The sequence below is a fragment of the Procambarus clarkii genome, chromosome 37 (assembly GCF_040958095.1).
Source record: "Procambarus clarkii isolate CNS0578487 chromosome 37, FALCON_Pclarkii_2.0, whole genome shotgun sequence".
Taxonomy (NCBI): domain Eukaryota; kingdom Metazoa; phylum Arthropoda; class Malacostraca; order Decapoda; family Cambaridae; genus Procambarus; species Procambarus clarkii.
The window spans coordinates 18,693,860-18,712,383 of NC_091186.1; the positions used below are offsets into that span (position 1 = coordinate 18,693,860).

At 37.5% G+C, this 18,524-nt stretch overlaps 1 protein-coding gene across 5 annotated transcripts in view; it reads left to right on the forward strand.

Annotated features, from left to right (window-relative positions):
• The window catches only part of Kap-alpha3 (karyopherin alpha3), a 30,540-nt gene extending 19,731 nt beyond the window's left edge, over positions 1-10,809 (forward strand). For 4 of the 5 annotated variants that reach the window (XM_045754415.2, XM_045754413.2, XM_045754417.2 and 1 more), the window contains 4 exons: positions 580-756; positions 6,081-6,243; positions 6,355-6,446; positions 7,346-10,809. In XM_045754415.2, coding sequence (XP_045610371.1) covers positions 580-756; positions 6,081-6,243; positions 6,355-6,446; positions 7,346-7,438 — 525 coding nt within the window. In that variant the 3' untranslated portion in view covers positions 7,439-10,809. The remainder of the gene's footprint in view (positions 1-579; positions 757-6,080; positions 6,244-6,354; positions 6,447-7,345) is intronic. The other variant, XM_045754414.2, reaches the window with a different exon arrangement.
• Positions 10,810-18,524: the final 7,715 nt, after the last annotated feature.

Below are 18,524 nucleotides of genomic sequence, written 5' to 3' on the forward strand. Positions count from 1 at the left end.
ACCAGAAAGAGGCATTTCATTACACCTAATGCTATTTTTTTAAACAATATTTCTTGATACTTTTAAGAGGGCTGCCAGGAGAGCTCGAATATAAGATGGTAGTGCTCCTTCTCCATGTAATCCTATAGCACCTCAGCTTCAACTTTTCCTTCCTCCCTCAAGGTACACCACTGTACTTGCCTCCAAATCTTTCTAAGGGCATATATGGAGGATCACCTGACCTCTTCATGAGTACATGTGCAGTTTTAATATTATTTTGTGCAATGTGTACCTGTACAATATTGTGATGTCTTTAATAATTTTTGGTATTAGTGAACATGTATTGTGATTTATTTTTTGGACAAGAAATTAATATTTTGTTGGGAGCAGAAGGGTACATGCAATAATCTTAACAAATCATTTTTTTGGGTTCAGATATGGTCAGAAAGTGGAATGGTGACAATTGTGTCATTTTTAACTAAGTTCCACAATGCACAGAAAATTTCCATGTTACATTAGTACATGGTAATTGTAAATTTTTAATATTCTTCTGTTATTTTGAATTTAAACTAACTTCATATTTTGTCTATTTATATTCAGGAAGCAGTTTGGTTCCTGAGTAATATCACAGCAGGTAACAAACAACAAGTACAGGCAGTCATTGATGCAGGTCTCATACCAATGATAATAACGCAGCTAACGAAAGGAGAGTTTCAAACTCAAAAGGAGGCGGCGTGGGCCATCAGTAACCTCACTATTTCAGGCAGTAAACAGCAGGTAAGCACATCAACAAAATTTCACTCTTCTAAAAGAATTGTACCATCTGCATACAGGAAGTTTGATAATACTCTAGTTACTCATATTAGGGTAAGGGTGCCGATCTCCAGGTGGTCAGTTATTGTTGGATATTAGGGGTTTAAATAAATTTTCATTTCCTGCATCTTCAGTAAAAGGACACCAGAAAATCACCATAGCATTTTGCATATTTCCTCCAATAGCATATGTAAATACTATATAGTAGATTCTCATAAATGAACATTTAGGAAAATATTTGTGACTTAATATTTTTTGACATCCAGGTGCATGTGTCTTCCCCTGACTAACAGTGGGAAGAAAGGGGTAGGAAAGGAGAGAATTTGAGAACGTCCCTCTGGAAAGGGACGTTTCAATATATGTATTTAGCACAATTTCTGGAGGGTCCTCATAGTTGCTCCACAGAACTTCCATCTCATGGCACCTCAAATAAGGAACCAACTTGAGAAGTAAAAGGTGTGACTTGTGTACATTAATTATGCTACACAAAGGGCACACCTAGCAATGAGCACCACTCTGAGAAAAGAAAGCAAGCATGTGGCCACTGTGCATGCCTCAAGGAGAGCAGGCCAAATGACCATCTCAAGAACCAAACGATGAGTATAAAGCAGCAAGGGTAGGGTCTAAGACTGCACAGCATATTGACATATAGTATGTCATGAAGAAAAGTAGTGGGAAAAGTGAATCATCCAGCCATAAAAATATAGAAAACAGGAAATCATTAGGGTATGATGAAGAAAAGTAAAGATACTTTAAAGAAAAACCCTCCCCCTCCTTAGAAAATGGTATTTACAGAAGCAGAACTGAAGTTGAAAGAAAGACCCCATGATGTACCCATTAAAACAATGTTCCCACCCCATAGAGGGAACAACACATGAGCTGTTCCATGCTGTATGTACATCATGCTGTACATCACGCTGTACATCACGTTAATGTGATTACTTCATGTTATTAATCATATTGTGTGATGCATTCCTGATCACTTGGGCCTTTCTATATCATTGTATTTGAATGTGTGATGGGAGGTTTGTATTCACCACTTCCTCAAACTAGTCCATTTCACTTTCAAAATTCCCCTCTTACCCCTCACATTGAAGAAATGCACAACACCTTTCATGGCTTTTCTTCCCTAAAATGATATAGATGTGCTGTACATATTCCAGGACCACAGTGTTTAAAGCGAGATATCATGTAATAAAATTATAGTTTATATCTAGTTGTTGCCTAATTGACACTTTGTTAACTAGAGGTTAATGTGATGATACAAGTGTGTACATGAGAACACATGCATATGTGTGCCTACCTGCATTATACATAATTGCACCACATGATGTAAAGAGAGGAGCCTCATACTCCTTGGATGATTAAAAAGAGCATCCGAGTATGATGAGAATTGCGATTGCAAAAAATAATAATAAAGCTTTTCAATGACAATAATATAGTTGGAGATATGATGAACTGGCACAAAACTCTAAGGGATTCTGATTATTTACTCTGCTGTTTGATATACCTCAGCTATATGTAATGAATGAAAGTGAGAGTGAGTGGTAAGAGAGGGTCACTGACTTCACTGGATCTGTGACTGATAATGGAGTGCAGTTGAGGTTGTGTGCTGGCTGGTCTAGTGCCTTGACAACAACCGATGATTACAAAGTTATGACCCTGCATGAATGGATGAGTGTTAGTTTTGCAGTAGCTTGAATTCATCTACTATTCTAAGTGTTTTTTTTTTCCTAGTTTTATGTTAATAGGTTCAAGGTATTTTAAGTGTCGTAGTATTAGGTGCAAGTCAATAACTAAGAATCCCGAGGAGGCTGCCAAGGTGTGGTTTGATGCTCGGGTTGTGTTTCGAACCCTTGATGCTCAACCTTTTGCCTTCTGATCTCCAAGTTACACCAAATGTTAGATATTACTTTAACTGTTTAACAATAAGGTGATGTACATGCAGTAGACACCAGCTATTGTACTGTATCTTTAGTTAATAAGCTGCCATTTATTTGGTTATAGAGTACTATGTACAGTACACCATAGTTTAGAAATACACAGCACCTTACATTTAAATCCTTAGCTTATTTTATGGAATATGTTCATTTAAACATGAAATGAAGGGATACAGACACTAGTGAAAATACTGTATTGTAGTTGTGTAATGCTGCTCGGCATGTAGTGAACAGCCATTACTGTACTGTTGGGGTTGGTGATCATGATCAATGCCTTATAAACAGTTTGTCCTCCCTGCTGTTTGAAAGAAAACAGTAGCATTTTTTTCACCTACAACTGTCTCCTTTTCTGGCAAAGAACTAGTCGACAGGCTTCCAGAGGGGCCCTTTGGTTATTGATGCTTGATCGACTTGGGCGGGGTGCATCATTTGTTGTCTGGTGACGACGGTTTATCTTTACCTGCATGCCACTGGCTCAGCTTCAGTGGATGCTTGTTTCTCTGTGGGAAGGCTTGTATTTCTCAGGTTGTTCGCAGTGTTGTTAAGTGTAGCCAGCCTGTGGTCTTCCCCGGGGCCACAATTGCACGTACATTGCACTTATGGCAGTGTTTACTAAGATGTATGCATTGGGCAGATTCAGGCTCAGGGGAAAGGGGGGGGGGGTGTTTGGTCTATCAGGGGTCATGACAGCCAGGTATTTAGTCAATGTCCCTGGTCTTCATTGATCGTGTGTTGCCTCTGGGTCATGTTTTGCTGCTGTTCGTTTCTACTTCAAGTTAGTCCCTGCGGCCTCTCCACCTCTTAGGTAAATCCTTCAGTTTTTCTGTGGTTATTTAGCTACAAGGAGCCATCATGGGGCTTTCCCCAGAAACCCAGTGTTGAATGTAATGAAATGGCTCTTTCTGGTAGAGCCTCAGTGACTCCCTGTCTTCTTCCCTTCCAAGTTTGTCAGATTGTTAGGGGTGTTTTATCTACTCCAGAACTGAGTTGTGAGCTGATGGAGGACTAAGCTTTGGGCCACCTGGTCACAGTGTTCGGTACTGTACTAACGAGTATCCTCCTAAAAGCTATCCTCCTCTACAGAAGCACTGTTGTGAGTTATCTTGGGGAGCTGCTGAGGGGGCCCTCCAAGATATCAAGGGTTGAGTGCAATGAAATACAGTACTGTTATTTGGTGGACCACTCAGTAATGTACCTCTCACACTAGCCTCGTTCCTTTCTTTCCCTCGGGAATTGTGGGGTGGGGGGTAGGGGGTGGGGCAGTGGTTGTTTTAGTTCGGATGACTTGTGAATAACATAACTGGGATGTCATCTAATGGCAACCAGTCGTTTGGTGTTTACCCTGCGTCAATGATTGCTAGCCTTGTACCGCTCAAGAGTTATTAATTTCATTGCATACAGTTGTTTTGAAGTGCTCATACTTCAGGTATTTGTTTTCCTTGATTATCTTGTATCACCAAGTCTCCCTCACCCCCGTGAAGAGCCATAATCTTCTCGTGGGCTCTTTGCTTTTTATGGTGGGTGCCAGAGGCTTGGTGCTCTGCTCTATGGCTTGGGAGCCCCAGTACTATAGCATGGAAAGCTACTGAGAGGCCCACCGTTCAACACTTGTTTTTGTTACTTCTTGTGTAACGGGGGGTGGGGGAAATAGCTCTATCTTGTCCATTATTCCACCCCCCAGTTAACTAACGAGGACCGGGGGAAACAGCTCTCTCTTCTGTATGTTATCCCGTCCCCAGTTAGCTAACTATTCTAGAGCACTCCCAGAGTTCCTAAGGCAACCTCTCTCGTTCAACACCTTGTAACCTAGGTATTTGACTACCTCGGTGCTAAGACTACAAGGCGTCGTAACTTGGTCAGTTACCCGAAACTCCAGAGAGAACTCTAGAATACAGAATCTTTACCACAAACGTATAAGAGAAAACGAAAGGAAAGAAATGAATAGTGAAGTAATTAGTGAGGGTTTGGGGTGAGGGGTAGAGAGGTGGGAGGGGCGAGGAGGGTCATTAGTTGAAAGTGAGAGTTTAGAGAGGGGTGGAGGGAGAGGAATAGCTAGGTAGAAGTAGAAGAGTAGATAGAAGTAGAAGAGTAGATAGTAGAAGACGAAATGCTGCCACCATCCATTCTAGATCATCACATACAAGACAAGGAATGGAACTTGTCTGTATCACAATATTCTCAAAAGATGTTATTACCATGTATCAACTCCAAACATGTACTCATTAATATCATGAAACCAGTAACCACAGAGGCTTTCTCACCTCAACTCAAAGCTCTAGGGAACAAAGTTAAACACAATTTAAATAATAAATTCATAATTATAATTCACATGAAGTATCATAATTTAGCAATTCAATTAAAATGTTCCAGTTTAATATGCAAAGTGAGTCATCATCCAAGAATTCGAGAACCCTACAACTTGACTGCCCCTGATCATCACACAACATATGTAAACACGACCAAGTCACCTTACTGCTCAACTCACCAAGTGTCTCTGCCTATAGCTGGATAGAGAGGGGGGGGGGTCTGTAGTTGACGGAGACTCCCGCCCTGCCGGCCGACAGCCTCCCTGCTAGGGCCGTCTGCTCTGCTCTGCTGGCTGGTCTCCTGTTGCTTAATGCTCAAATGCTCTCCGAGTATTTATTGGGGAACCTAGTAGCTAACTCCGCCCACAAGTAGATAGCCTCCGGCTTTCTACCAAGCCACTCCTTAAACGTCGGCCTGTTTGAAGGCTAACAGGCTACAATTATACGATTAGCGGAAGCAAGGTGAAATTCTCATGATCTGACCTCAGGTCACTTGAGGTCATTAACGCTTTGAGGTGTGACTTTCCGGTGGACAAACTGGCGCCTTCTCTAATCCCTGTCTGTGACTCATGTACTCTATGTATGTATTAAACTAAACCAAACACTTTTACAGTGTTACACTTGGTGGCTGCATGAAAACTTCCAAGTTGATGGGGGAGAGTTAACTAGCTGGTTCTCTATGTGGAAAGTCTGAGAATGCAGAAAAAATGAAGATCCAGATAATGAGATTCACAACAAATAAGTTGATTAGCTGTTTACAGGCTTGTTTATATAATTATTTTTACTATTCATGGAATGATTGTTTGTTTATCATTGATTTTTGAGAATTCAACAATTACTTAGCACAAGAGCTAGAAAATCTACCCTCATTGACATTTTCACTAGTTTCTTTAATAACCAAACTGTTGTTATATTTTTGATGGATGAAGATACTGAAGCTATTCATGAACAAAATATGCTTAATGGTTACTGTACTTACAAAGAATGCCTACCATCACAACAAGTGCTGTATATACAAGTATAACCTGCTTTATAATTTCAGGTGGCCTATCTCGTGAGTGAAGGCGTGATTCCGCCCTTCTGCAACTTGTTGACTTGTAAGGATACTCAGGTCATTCAGGTGGTACTTGATGGTATCTCCAACATTCTAAGTCGAGCAGGTGAAGATGTGGAAATGGTGGCCAATATGATAGAAGAGTGTGGTGGTAAGCTTTCTCGTGCTGGGGAGATGATCTCGGTTATCTTTTCATGAAATTATTGTAATACTGTGAAAAATATTCTTAGTTCATAGTAATGATAGTTCATATCTGTTGCAGGTCTAGACAAGATTGAGTTCCTCCAGAACCATGAAAATGTAGAGATATACAAGTTGGCATATAGTATTATTGAAAGATATTTCTCGGAAGAAGTGAGTATTAAAAGATTCTGAAAATCATTTACTTTGCAGCTCCCTTGTTATGCATTAATCTAATATTACAAAGTTTTGTCATTTTTTCTCCTCTCTCTATGTTGAATTCACCCTTATATTGAATTTAATTCATTATTCATCTAGTCTCATTTTTCAAGTTTAAGTTGTCATGTAATTTGTATCCTGCATGTCACTGGTTTGTCATTCATTCTCTCATTCTCCCCCTCTCTCTCTCTCTCATTTGTTTTTTCTGTGGTGGCCTCCTCAGTAGCTCCCCAGAGTTTACAACAAGGCTGGCCACAATTGTCATGCTCCTGACTCATTCTGGGCCTACCACAATTTACGACCAGACTCTGGCTGCTTCAGAGAGGCGAGAGGAATGTGTGGAGATCAAAGATCAACTCTCAGCCAAGGCAAACCATTTTATCCAGGATATCTTGATGGACATGACAATTGTCTAAGTTTCTTATCTTTTCTAGTAGCTTGGCATCAGCAGCAAACATGTTCATATAATTCTGTATTCCTTCTGGTAGATCGTTTATATAATTATATAAACAATGAACATTACTGGTGCTAGAACTGATCCCTGTGGTACTCCACTAGTAACATTTCTCCAGTCATACATTTCATCCATGTTAGAAGTCTCCATGTCTATGTGTGTGCGTGTGTGTAGGGGGTGAGGGTCAAACATATGTCCTCATGTGTATGTTTGAGTACCACAGGGTAATGTGGTAGGAAGTTGAATAGAGATGCCTCTCTAAATAACCTTAGTGCATATAATCACTACAGTATCTAGAATATTGTATAAAATTGTATTGTCTTTGTTAGCTTGAAGTTTCTGGTTTTATGTGATCATGTTATTATTTACAATATGCAGTAACACTTTTTTTTACTTGCAGGATGCCGAGGACCAAAATTTAGTACCGGAATCAACCGAGACAGAATATGCATTTGACAATAACAGTACTAGTGAGGGAGGCTTTCGCTTTTAGTGACTGTTGGCAACTAGGTATATCTAATTTCAAAAATTTCAGTGAATTTAGTAATTATGAGTAGTAGGTAATGCCTAAATATAGTTGTATTTTTTCATATTGGTAATAGGAAAATATGGTACATTATATTGCATTAACACCTACATCTCATAATGGCAAATTTACACATCATAATTAAAACTTACGAATCTTCGCTGTTAATATTTACATACAGATCCAGATTTCCGATAAGCTGAATTTTAAACCAGAATAATTTTTCAGTAATATATTACTTATGTATAAGACTCTTGTGGAACTGAACCTCAAAATATTGAGCGTTACAAAAACTTTACAATCTTTTAAATTCATCATGCACTCGTGTGAATTGAAAAATTAAATACATATAGTGGAAATTCTAATAAGACAATTTTAAGAAAACAACTTACTGTACTACAAAAGAAAAATGAAGAGGATGTCCTTAGGAACCTGTCAGGAATAATTAGAGGATGCTGAACACAAGATCTGAGAAGTGAACTTTATATCTTCAGAGAAACATAACTGTTCCTCAAGACCAAAAGAAATAGACTGAGTGTGAACTACGGGTTGGATGATTCGAGGAGCACACTGTTGTTGTGATATGTAATGTAAATTTTCCACAATGTGAAGAAAAAATGGAATCGGGGTATACTTTTAACCATTTAACAGACAATAAAAGATCACCAACGACACTTTGATGCTCTGTACTAAATAAAATTTATATATATTGGTGTTGGTGATAAAGGTGATGGTACCAGTATTCGAAGCATAAGTTGAGTAGGCTCAATAAATAGGCCCATTGCAAGTTGCCTTCAAGACTGTGTCAGCTAGTGTGAAAATAAAAACTGGATGATATGGTGATTGGACAACTTTTTCATCATGTTTGACACATTCAGGATATCTTCAGTCATGATAAGAATTTCATCTTGTGTGTAATACACACAATCATATAATAACCATTTTTAATCCATAATTGGGAAATTTGAAGACAAAAAATAGTTATTAAAATGCCAGTGGACAGTTTACCCCTCATACATTTAAGTTTTCCTTAACCTAGGAACATTGTAATGGAAGTTAGACTGAGCACGTGTGTGTGTTATACACAGTGATTTACAACCCCTCCTCCCCCTTTATTTTTTATTCTTTGTTCTTGAGTTCTGTCTGTGTACATTGGTTCTAATTGTAATAATTTGATATAATGGTTATTACCTGTTTTCCAGGCCCTTTTACATGCCATTTTTTAATGCAAAGTGGTTGGCGAGTCATGATAATTTATCAAATGTCATAATTGCATGGCCAATACCATAAGTCTGATAGTTACACCAGTCCTTTCCTAATACCTATACTGGTTAGGAATCCCAGCTCTTTAACTTGTTGACTCTGTTATTATTTCTATATCTCATTCCTTAGCATGATTTATGTATTACTTGACAGATTAATAGTGCATTTTCTATCAATTAAAGGAAACTTCATGTCTATAAGTTGAAATTTGTGCAAGTGGCACAAGTTCGTCTGCATTTTTTATGACACGGTGTCTAACTTCTACTTGTCTGTAAAGTATGTCGGCAAGAGAGGGTTTGTTGATTCCACACTCTGAATTGTAATTACAATTTAGATGAAGTGGCAGGACACCAAATACAGATCAAGTGAGAGACTAGCAGCTTATGTAGAAGTTGGGATTTGTTGTAAAGCAGCTTTGTGTCCACTGCAGCATACCTTTAGTGTCGTCCAAAGACATGGCTGAGAAAGGGAATTACCTGCAGACTGAAGGTTATCACTTTGCCTTTATTTGAGACATGGTCTCCCCTTGTCTTGAACTGTCTTGTTACAGTTGTTTCTGTGTTGCAAATAAGAGAAGTTTTTACTCAAAAAAAAAATAATTCATGATTATTCAAATCTGAAATAGAAACACAAAGTACAGAAGTAGAAAATTGCTGCCATAACTTGATTTTAAAATAAAAGTTTGTAATGCAATAAATGTGTAAGAGTGATACAAGAGCACTAGCTAATGTGTCTTCTCTCACTTGCAACATAACTCTTGTTGTCATAAATGTTCCCTGGCAACACTAGGCACTTGCAACAGTAAGAAACTTCACATGTATCAAGTATTTTTCCAAATATGAAGCTACATTACATAACCATATCTATTTGGGTGACTATTTTTTTTTATTGTTATTTTTAGATGAGAATATATGCAGTGAATTAAGACTGAATTGTTGGAATATCACAATAATTGTGTGAAATTTCATTCGTCATAAAATTATATTTCACAGGAAAGCAATGAAGTGCGGATGATGGTAAAAGTGCCCTAGTGTGTGCCAGGAGCCACTTTCCCCTCCTCTCCTGCCTTGAGACAAGAAAAGGTTTGAAATGCTCATATTGCACCCCCATGGCTGTGTCTTACATTTATATATATAAAGCTTGTATTGCTGAAAATGTCATAGATAATGAAAACTTATTACCCTACGTTAGGTTGTAATGGTATTGCTAAAGTTTTTTGCAGGGCTTTCCAGCGTCTCAACCTTTTCTTTGTATCAGAAGTATTTTTTACCAGAAAAAAAGAGGTATTACCAGATTACTAAATTTAGGGTAATTTTTGTATAATTTCACAATTCCAAAGACCACAAAAGAAATGCTGGTGATGAGTGACAGCTCAGTATTCCAGTGGTACATTGTCTGTCAATGGCAGTACCTCTTATACCATATGTCCTGGATTAATTTGTGAAAGGCTTCATGTCACAAGCTCATCAAATACTAAGTAGTAGGGTAATTCATTAGTTTCAGTGATTCTCAACATCGGTCAAACATTTGTTATGTGGACCTTATTCAAGATTAGTGAAACTGCTTAAATACCCTAGTCACTGTTGGGACTTTTGGGGAAGCTCAGTTGACCTTACAAAGATTTGCCATGCTGGCTGTCTCTGGTAAAGATTGGTTTCATTCAGATATCTATATAATGGAATATTTGGGAACTGATTTCATAGCTTTAACAAGGATTAGCTGTATATGAATTATTATGGGACATATGGAAAGCCTTCGTGCTGGCTACGTTCAGTGACTAGGCATTGCTCGAGTGTCAGATCCCTTAACACAGCTTAGGGTGTGTTTACATGTGACAAAGTTAAGCATGTTCAGCTGCCAAACTTGATATATTAAATCATTGAATATTACTTAGATGTTTGGTAACAATATTTGTATAGCAGTTCTTATTGATAATTTTTACTGGTTAATGATATGTGGAACAACTTATTGCATTTAGCTCTCAAAAGCATTTCTGTCTTATGTATTTCTTTACACAGTAACTTTAAACAATGCTTTTGTTAAAAAAAAATTTAAATTTAAAACTCAAAATAATTTGGCAAAGATTCAATAGTCCTGACATTGCGAGCATTTGCATAAAACCACTGTTCATCTTCCCAAGCACTTAAAAAAAACACACATATACATATACACACAGTGGGGATGTCTTTCCATGGGTTTTGCAAGAACATATTCCTTAATATTTTCCAATTGTATGTCCAAGGGCCAAGTTGCCAATTTTGTTCTCTCTCTCGGTGCTACAGGATTTCAGGCTAAGCTTGGTATTTAACCTCACTGAGGAAGTACAACAAAACATTTTGGTGTTATTCCAAGACATTTTTGGAATGGCCTCATTCACCATCCAATATACAGTATTATAGTCACCTCGAAGACTATAATAACTGAACTTCAAACTGTGATTCACTTAAGCATATATGAGCTTTACTTGCCTTGTTTAGCCTGTTCATGTGCCTCAAATGAAGTATGTATAGCAAAGATGTGTGTTCTTGTAGGCCAATGTGTTACACATCCAAGAGTAGACTGGGATGAATCATATCTTGGGAAACAGTCAACCCTGGGGTATGTAATGTTAACTGAATATGTGGTCTCTCCCCCTACAATGGGCAGATCAGTTTCATAAACATATAGAGCTTATGCCATATTGTAATATTGCTGTCCATTATATCAAGAATTTTCAAATAATTTTATTTTATTTTATTTGTTTTTCTAATGTAGATATTGGGGTAGATTCACCATCTATGCGAGTTTAAATTTCCCCGCCTGTGTTGATGCGAGAGACCATGTAACCTCAAGACTCCCCACATATGACCCCACCAGGGTCATGGTATCTTAGAATCAGGTCAGACATGGCTAGTGTATTCAGTTGATGACCATCAGGTTTACCTCAATACTGATACTTGACAGCATTTTTTAAATAATCAATTGTAATGTAATTTATATATATATATATTTTTTTTTTTTAGAAATCGTCAGATGCTAAAAACTGTGGTCACAGTATACTAATTTCTTAGTAAGCGAGGGATTTATGTCTTTTCTTTTTAATCCCCAAACTTCTTGTTAAAGGTGAATTTTCAATTATTAAAAAGCAATGCTATTTGGTATACAAAGGAAATCAGCTGATTCTCTGTCGACATGTTACCTGTGATTCTACTCAGAGCTCTTTGAGAATGAATTGCAAGCAAGCAATGTATTGTCATGGAGTCTCTCAGAGGGCTTGATTGCTAATGCAGAGTGTCATTATCTGCTCTCTTCTGTCCTTAGGGTGAATGTATTATGTGAATATGACGATGGCAAAATTATCACCCAAATAAACGAAGGAGATCAATTTAAAAACCGTTTGTCATTTTCTTGTTTTTCTTCTTTTACACTGCAGGTTATTACATTGATTTTGTAATGCACTAGAATGCTCATGTATTTGTATATTAGAGGTAGAATAGTCATACAGGTGAAAGGATTATCATAGACCTCCTCATAGATACCATCTTTACATGACGAGGGGGTAATTTCTGGCCATTGAGGGTGACTTCTGCATCTCTCCAAGCATGCCTACAATTTTAATATAACCATTTGGGTCATTGGCACATCCATTGGAAGGATTTTCTAGTGTGGATGGATTGGGTGTCTGGTGGGGAGGATCTTTGCAACTTGGGTTAACTGTTAGTCTAGTGTTAAAAATGGGTGGACTGCTTGGGGCAAGGTACGTCTTTCTGTGTTAACTCAAATTCAGCCCCACTTGCTGCCTAGTAAGGTGGTACAGTATCTAAAAGCCCCGGGGTCCATGCTTCTCATCTTATTATATGGAAATATATATTCTCATTATATATTATATGTGGGTCTGTGGGAATCCACAGACCCACCCACAACCATCGAGGCCCCACCAACTTATACCAAAGACCCCTGGTAAGAGAACTAAGTTCTCTACCAGATGCCTGAGAAGACCGACAGGTGTCCCCCCACCCAACTTACACCAACCTGGATAATGCAGCAAAGGTAGGTGTAAGCTATCTCTAAGCAATACCCTCTGTGGGGTCCACTTTGGACCCCATAGAGGAGCCGAAGCCCCATACACTACTCGGTGCGAGGCTCCTTGAAAAGTGAAAACCCCAAGGAGTGAGCCCTAAACTCTTGTGGGGGAAAAAAGGTGTGGGCAATGCCAGTGACAACTAGAGGTGGGAACTCTTGTTTTTATATAAATTATTCTTTCAGTTTGTACCATTTAGTACATTTCTGTTCATACCTGAAACTCTGTTTTTTATTTATATTTTGACTTAAATCTTAACACCTGCTTGTCTGTTCATGTGCCAATTATCCCCCACACGAGATTGCTAGCAGGAGTCTTCAAAACCATTGTCAGTTGTGCTTTAATGAGGGGTCCAGGATAGAATGAAACCTTGTTACATTCATCTGTCTTCCTGTGTGTGGGTTGGGACATTTACTTAAACTGTATTTTGTACAGTCACATACAAAGTACAACAGGAGCATTTTGTAAGCTGCTTTACCTGCACCTCTGGGTCACTTGAATAGATTTTAATGCTGACAGTTTTGTTTTGAATTTCTAGTACATATTTAAGACCTTATGTACTTTTAAAAAGTTACAACATGATTCACAATTTGCCAATTAATACTTCACCTCTTGAGAAATACTTGAAATTTGTTAGCATTGACGGATAAAGTTTTGTATATACAGTACTGTAATTTAAATATTTTATGGTAAAACAAAAAAGTTCAAACATTTAATTATAATTTCTTTATCATAAAAAGTAGTACAAAAGGACAGAATATAAAAAGAGTACATGTATTCTTAATCATTACACAAATCTTAAAACTTGACATACTAAATACTTTTGCAATAAAAGATATTCTACAAGCCAGAAGACATGGTTATACAACTGCTTTTGACAGGCAAAACAAAAATGAGAGAATGCATTAAATAATGAAGTATTTGTTGCTATTAAGGAGAACATGATAAAGTTAAATACTGTACTGTACAACAAAGTGGCAGCTGGATGTACTGTATACCGGCAGTGTATCAACAACTCTGGTTTAAGTACAGGCGGCCCTTCATCTGCACGGCAGTTATGCTCCTACAAATTATTTTTAAATCAAACAAAGGTATACCGGAACGAGGAAAATTTGGTTAGGTGCCAAACCTTCAAAATGCCAATTTTAACATTAATATTTAATGTTCCCTGTACTTTCCAGTCATATCAGCACATAATAGGGTTCAGTATGCTTGGATGTGCAATGATATAAAATATAACTGAAAAAGTTAATAAATTGGGAATGAAGATTAGCCAGAACCCAACTTACTTGCTGAGAATTTGTCAGGCTGGCTAGCAGTTGCATCAAACAACCTGGTCGATTAGACCACCAGCCAGGAGACCTGGTCAGAGACCGGGCTGCTGGGACGTTGATCCTCGAAATCAACAACAGATAATCGGGAGGGTCATCCGATGCAGCCACCTACTAAGGGAGTTTCACTCACATCAAGCTTGCAAGATTTTCTAATCAACTTCATGTGCCAACCACAGGTGTTGGTGAGGCAACTGCTGTTGATATGATTTGAGGTGGTGATGTAGCTACAGGTGATATGAAGGGCTTCGAATAATTCTGTTGTTGTTTTACCTTGTTAACATTTGCTTCTCCATACTAAGAAGCGATATTATTCTCAAAAGTCCTGCCATTTTTTAAACTGCACTGATAGTTCGAGAACATTTTTTGTTACAGTATCATTTGTACTTTTCATTTCTAAAAAATAATTTAGTAATGTGATGCAGTCTTGACCTGGGTTTCTAAAGGCATCATCATCTTGTTGCTGTTATCCTACTTCATCTGTTGGCTCAACCAAGCCCTGAACAGGCAGATGTTATGCATTCTTCTTAATGGTACAAATGCTAGACTCATTGACCTTGCAATGGTAGCCAAGGGATGTAATAGATTCTCCATTTTTCCAACCTGTGCAATATTTCAAGTTTCTTTTGCAGCATCAGCATTACCTTACATTCCAGTGCTGCAAGAGTTGCTACATGTTTGGTAGGCACTGTGATGGAAGAATGTAAGCCAGAAAGCCTATAAAACAATAAATGTGGTGTGACAAGGTTCAAATGACATTTGGAAGAGCTCATGTGCACTGCCATAAAGAGAATCATGGCACATATTGCACTCTGCCCATCATGTTAGTGCAGCTGCTATAGCTATGCCAATACCCTGCTAAACCCATCAAGTAAACTTTACTAATCAAAATTTTGCATAAAATTTCTTACCCACATAACTAAATCGTCATAATGCAATACCGTGCAAACTGTGGCCGCCTGTACACTCAAAGTGCAAGTTTCTTGTTGTCTACCTGCAGTGTATCAGCAAATGTGGTTCAAGCATACAATGAGGAACACATTATGTATATAGTAATTATTAATTAATTATTATGAATATATATGCAGTTACACATGGCTTGACTCTCTGATAAGTCTGGGCTCGACATATTATACAGTAAATACAGCTATAAAATAGGATAGAGCACCGTGTAAATAATGCATTTAAGTGCACCATATTTTGCCAATTTTTACATTAAAATGAACTTGTAATTTCTAAAACCAGTATTTACTATAGTGTCTAGTACCTCAATAATTACACGAGAGTTGAAGAGTTGAGCCAATAGTGTGACTGGTCACTATGACTAGTATCAAAAGATATCACCTACTGTTCCTGTTTAATTAAGACTACAGTATTCTCCTATGTTCAACAGCCAATGCATGCACAATACCCGGATACATAACTTATCACTAGCTATCTGGCTAAAGTTAGCTTACCTTGAGAGTCTCATGATCAATTTATAGTTAATAGATGCATACATGTCAAGTACTCCAATAAAGGAGGAATAAGTCATATAGTACACAGACCATTTTCATTTAATAATAAAATACCAAATATGATTTCATTCAATTTGGTGAAGACCAAGTTGTTTGTTGTTACACTTCACTGGCCTTCATTAGCTTTATACATACATTACTGTATTTCCCAAATAATACTGCATGGTCAGTAAAATACAGTGGCAACAAATAAAAAAACATTATTGTATACAATATTCATAAAGCAAGAGTATTGTTTTATTAAAATTATGATACACAGAAAATTACACTAATGTGATATACATCGATAAGAAAGCCTCAGTGGATTTTCTCACTAAAATGACGATACTTTTTCACTATCAAATGTCAATACAGTATTTTATAAGTGGTATATGTATACATGATTTTGTTTTTGTCTATATACAGTATTTTTTATGACTGAAACATGACTTAATTAACATTCACCTGTTATCACAAACAATTTTGTTACTCTTACATTTGAAAGCATGAAGATTTTAATAAGTGGCAGAGCTTTGTTTCATGGCACCCTACACTGTATCACATTGTCTTATTGTAAAAATAATCAATCTTCTCATAACTAAGAAAATAGTTTCAGCACACAATTTAAGATGGTTGCATCCTGGTCATCACTCAAGCTGGGCTCATCAACCTTGAATTCGGAGCAACCTCCAGTCTCTACAGATACACTGCATACTTATTGCAGGTACTTGCAATTGTATTGAACTGGGCCATCATATGGGTCACCATGAATGCGAGATAAATGTTACACAATGAAATTGTACGTTCTTATGTTCACACCAACGTGCGCGCGCACACACTCCCAATTATACCCTTCATCGCTGTGACTGCAGATAGCTTCAACACTGCAATAATCTCAGTCTCAATTGCTTGCACTCTTGGTACCACAGCACCAGGAAAATTACTGAAGAAGTTAATGCTGCCACTACCACAAATTTAATGTAACTTTGAATGTTCTCAGCTCTGCAAAAGGCATTCACATGTGCATCAACAATACCACAGCTACCCTTGCTATTGCCCCAACTCAATGTACTTAGTACTGCTTGCCACCAAGTCTTAGGTTGGTGAGGACACACATGTTTAACAAAGACACCTGAAAAGTGAATGAATTGGCTATCCAACACATGGCCCAAGCACGCTTGTTCACTTTGAGATATACTTCTTCCATTGGCCTATCATCTGATTGATCCTTCCCTAGGTTTATGTGACATCACTGCCCAGGTAAGTGAGGTCAGTGACCTGCCTGGTCACCTGTGCCACGTTACCTCATCCAAAATGACATCGATCACCCAATGCTATACATAAAATTAATAAAGCTTCCCCATCATATGATTTATTACTTACTTTATTTGCACTGCAAATGCAATGGTCTATTCAGGGACACTCAACATGATACCCTGGAAACACAAACTGAAACTGTCTCTATTTTCCGCTTGTTACAACTTTTAATAAAGTTGTTACATCTTGGCTTAAAGTGTTTATGACGTATTAGAATGTTGTTACAACTTGCTATATTGGTTGTTATAACTGGTTAGGTGTTAAAACTTGTTCGAATGTTGTACCAACATCGCAGTTTCAGTGTGTTTGGCGGGTAGTACTCAAACTCGGACAACAATAATTGTACTTGGTACACAGCCATTCTGCCACTATGGGTGTGCACATTTGACCGAGAAATAACCACTCTCTCGCAAATGGAGCTTCTCAGAAAAAATCTCCACAAAGAGACCAACAATGCAATGTATTTTTTTTCTCCTTTTGTTCTTCACTATTTGACAGGTAATTTGTCAGAAAGCTTCCCTACATTCGAGGATGCAGCCCCACCAAGAGTCTTGTATATATAGTATGAAGGAAATCGAGCAACACCTACCTTATCTACTGATGGTGGATTCTTTGATTTTATTTTACTCAAAAGCAAGATTTTACATCTGAAAATTCCAAGGTTTATGTATGTAGCTCTACAGTACAGCTGGCTTTGCTAAACTTTTTATTTTCAAATATTTAAAGTTTCAGATTTTCAAATTTACGGAAAGAAATACAGTAATAAAAACAAAATTCTCGGATACTAGACATACAACATTTTACATATATTAGAAGACCAAATCTTATATTGAATGTAACTAGCAGAGATAAAATATTTCAAGTCTGTCAAGAATTTTATAAACTTGAATTTTTTACATACTTTTTCCATTTCTTTTACATTTTTTAATGTTATCCATAGACGATCGGATTTCAAACCAGACAGTCTGACGATCCTCAGTACTTTTGTTTTGAAGTTGGAAGTATTCCTCAGAGAGGCTTGTAAAAGGGAACCCTTCATTATCAACAAGGACTTGTACCCCAAACCGATGCTGAAAGATTTCTTCATGTTCAATACACCTATCTCCAGAGCCACCATGGAAAGGTTCTTCTCTTTGAGAAAAGATGTCTTCAAGGTGAAGACATCAAGGCTCAATGACAGCCATTTCTTAATGCTAGTCTTCTTGAAGGGAAACTGAAGCATTCAACTTATACTTTTTCCTTGTTATACAAATTTTGCATTATTTGGAATTTAACTTGAATTTACTCAAATTTTGACCCCATTTTGAGGCAAGGATTGGAACCAGGACAGTTGATTCTTCAAGGAACAGCCCACCCTTGTAAATGTGTTATTAATATTTAAATTTGGATAAATAAGATGCACTTGTATATACAGTACCTACAGAATGGTGACACATGAAGCTTAACTGGTGCATGTATACATATATACTGTACAATGTACATATCAACACAATCTAAACACATATTAATGACATCACAAAATACCAAACTTCAAGGCTTAGCTCGTTTATTGGTTTTCTCACATAGTTATAGCTTATATTCCTTTT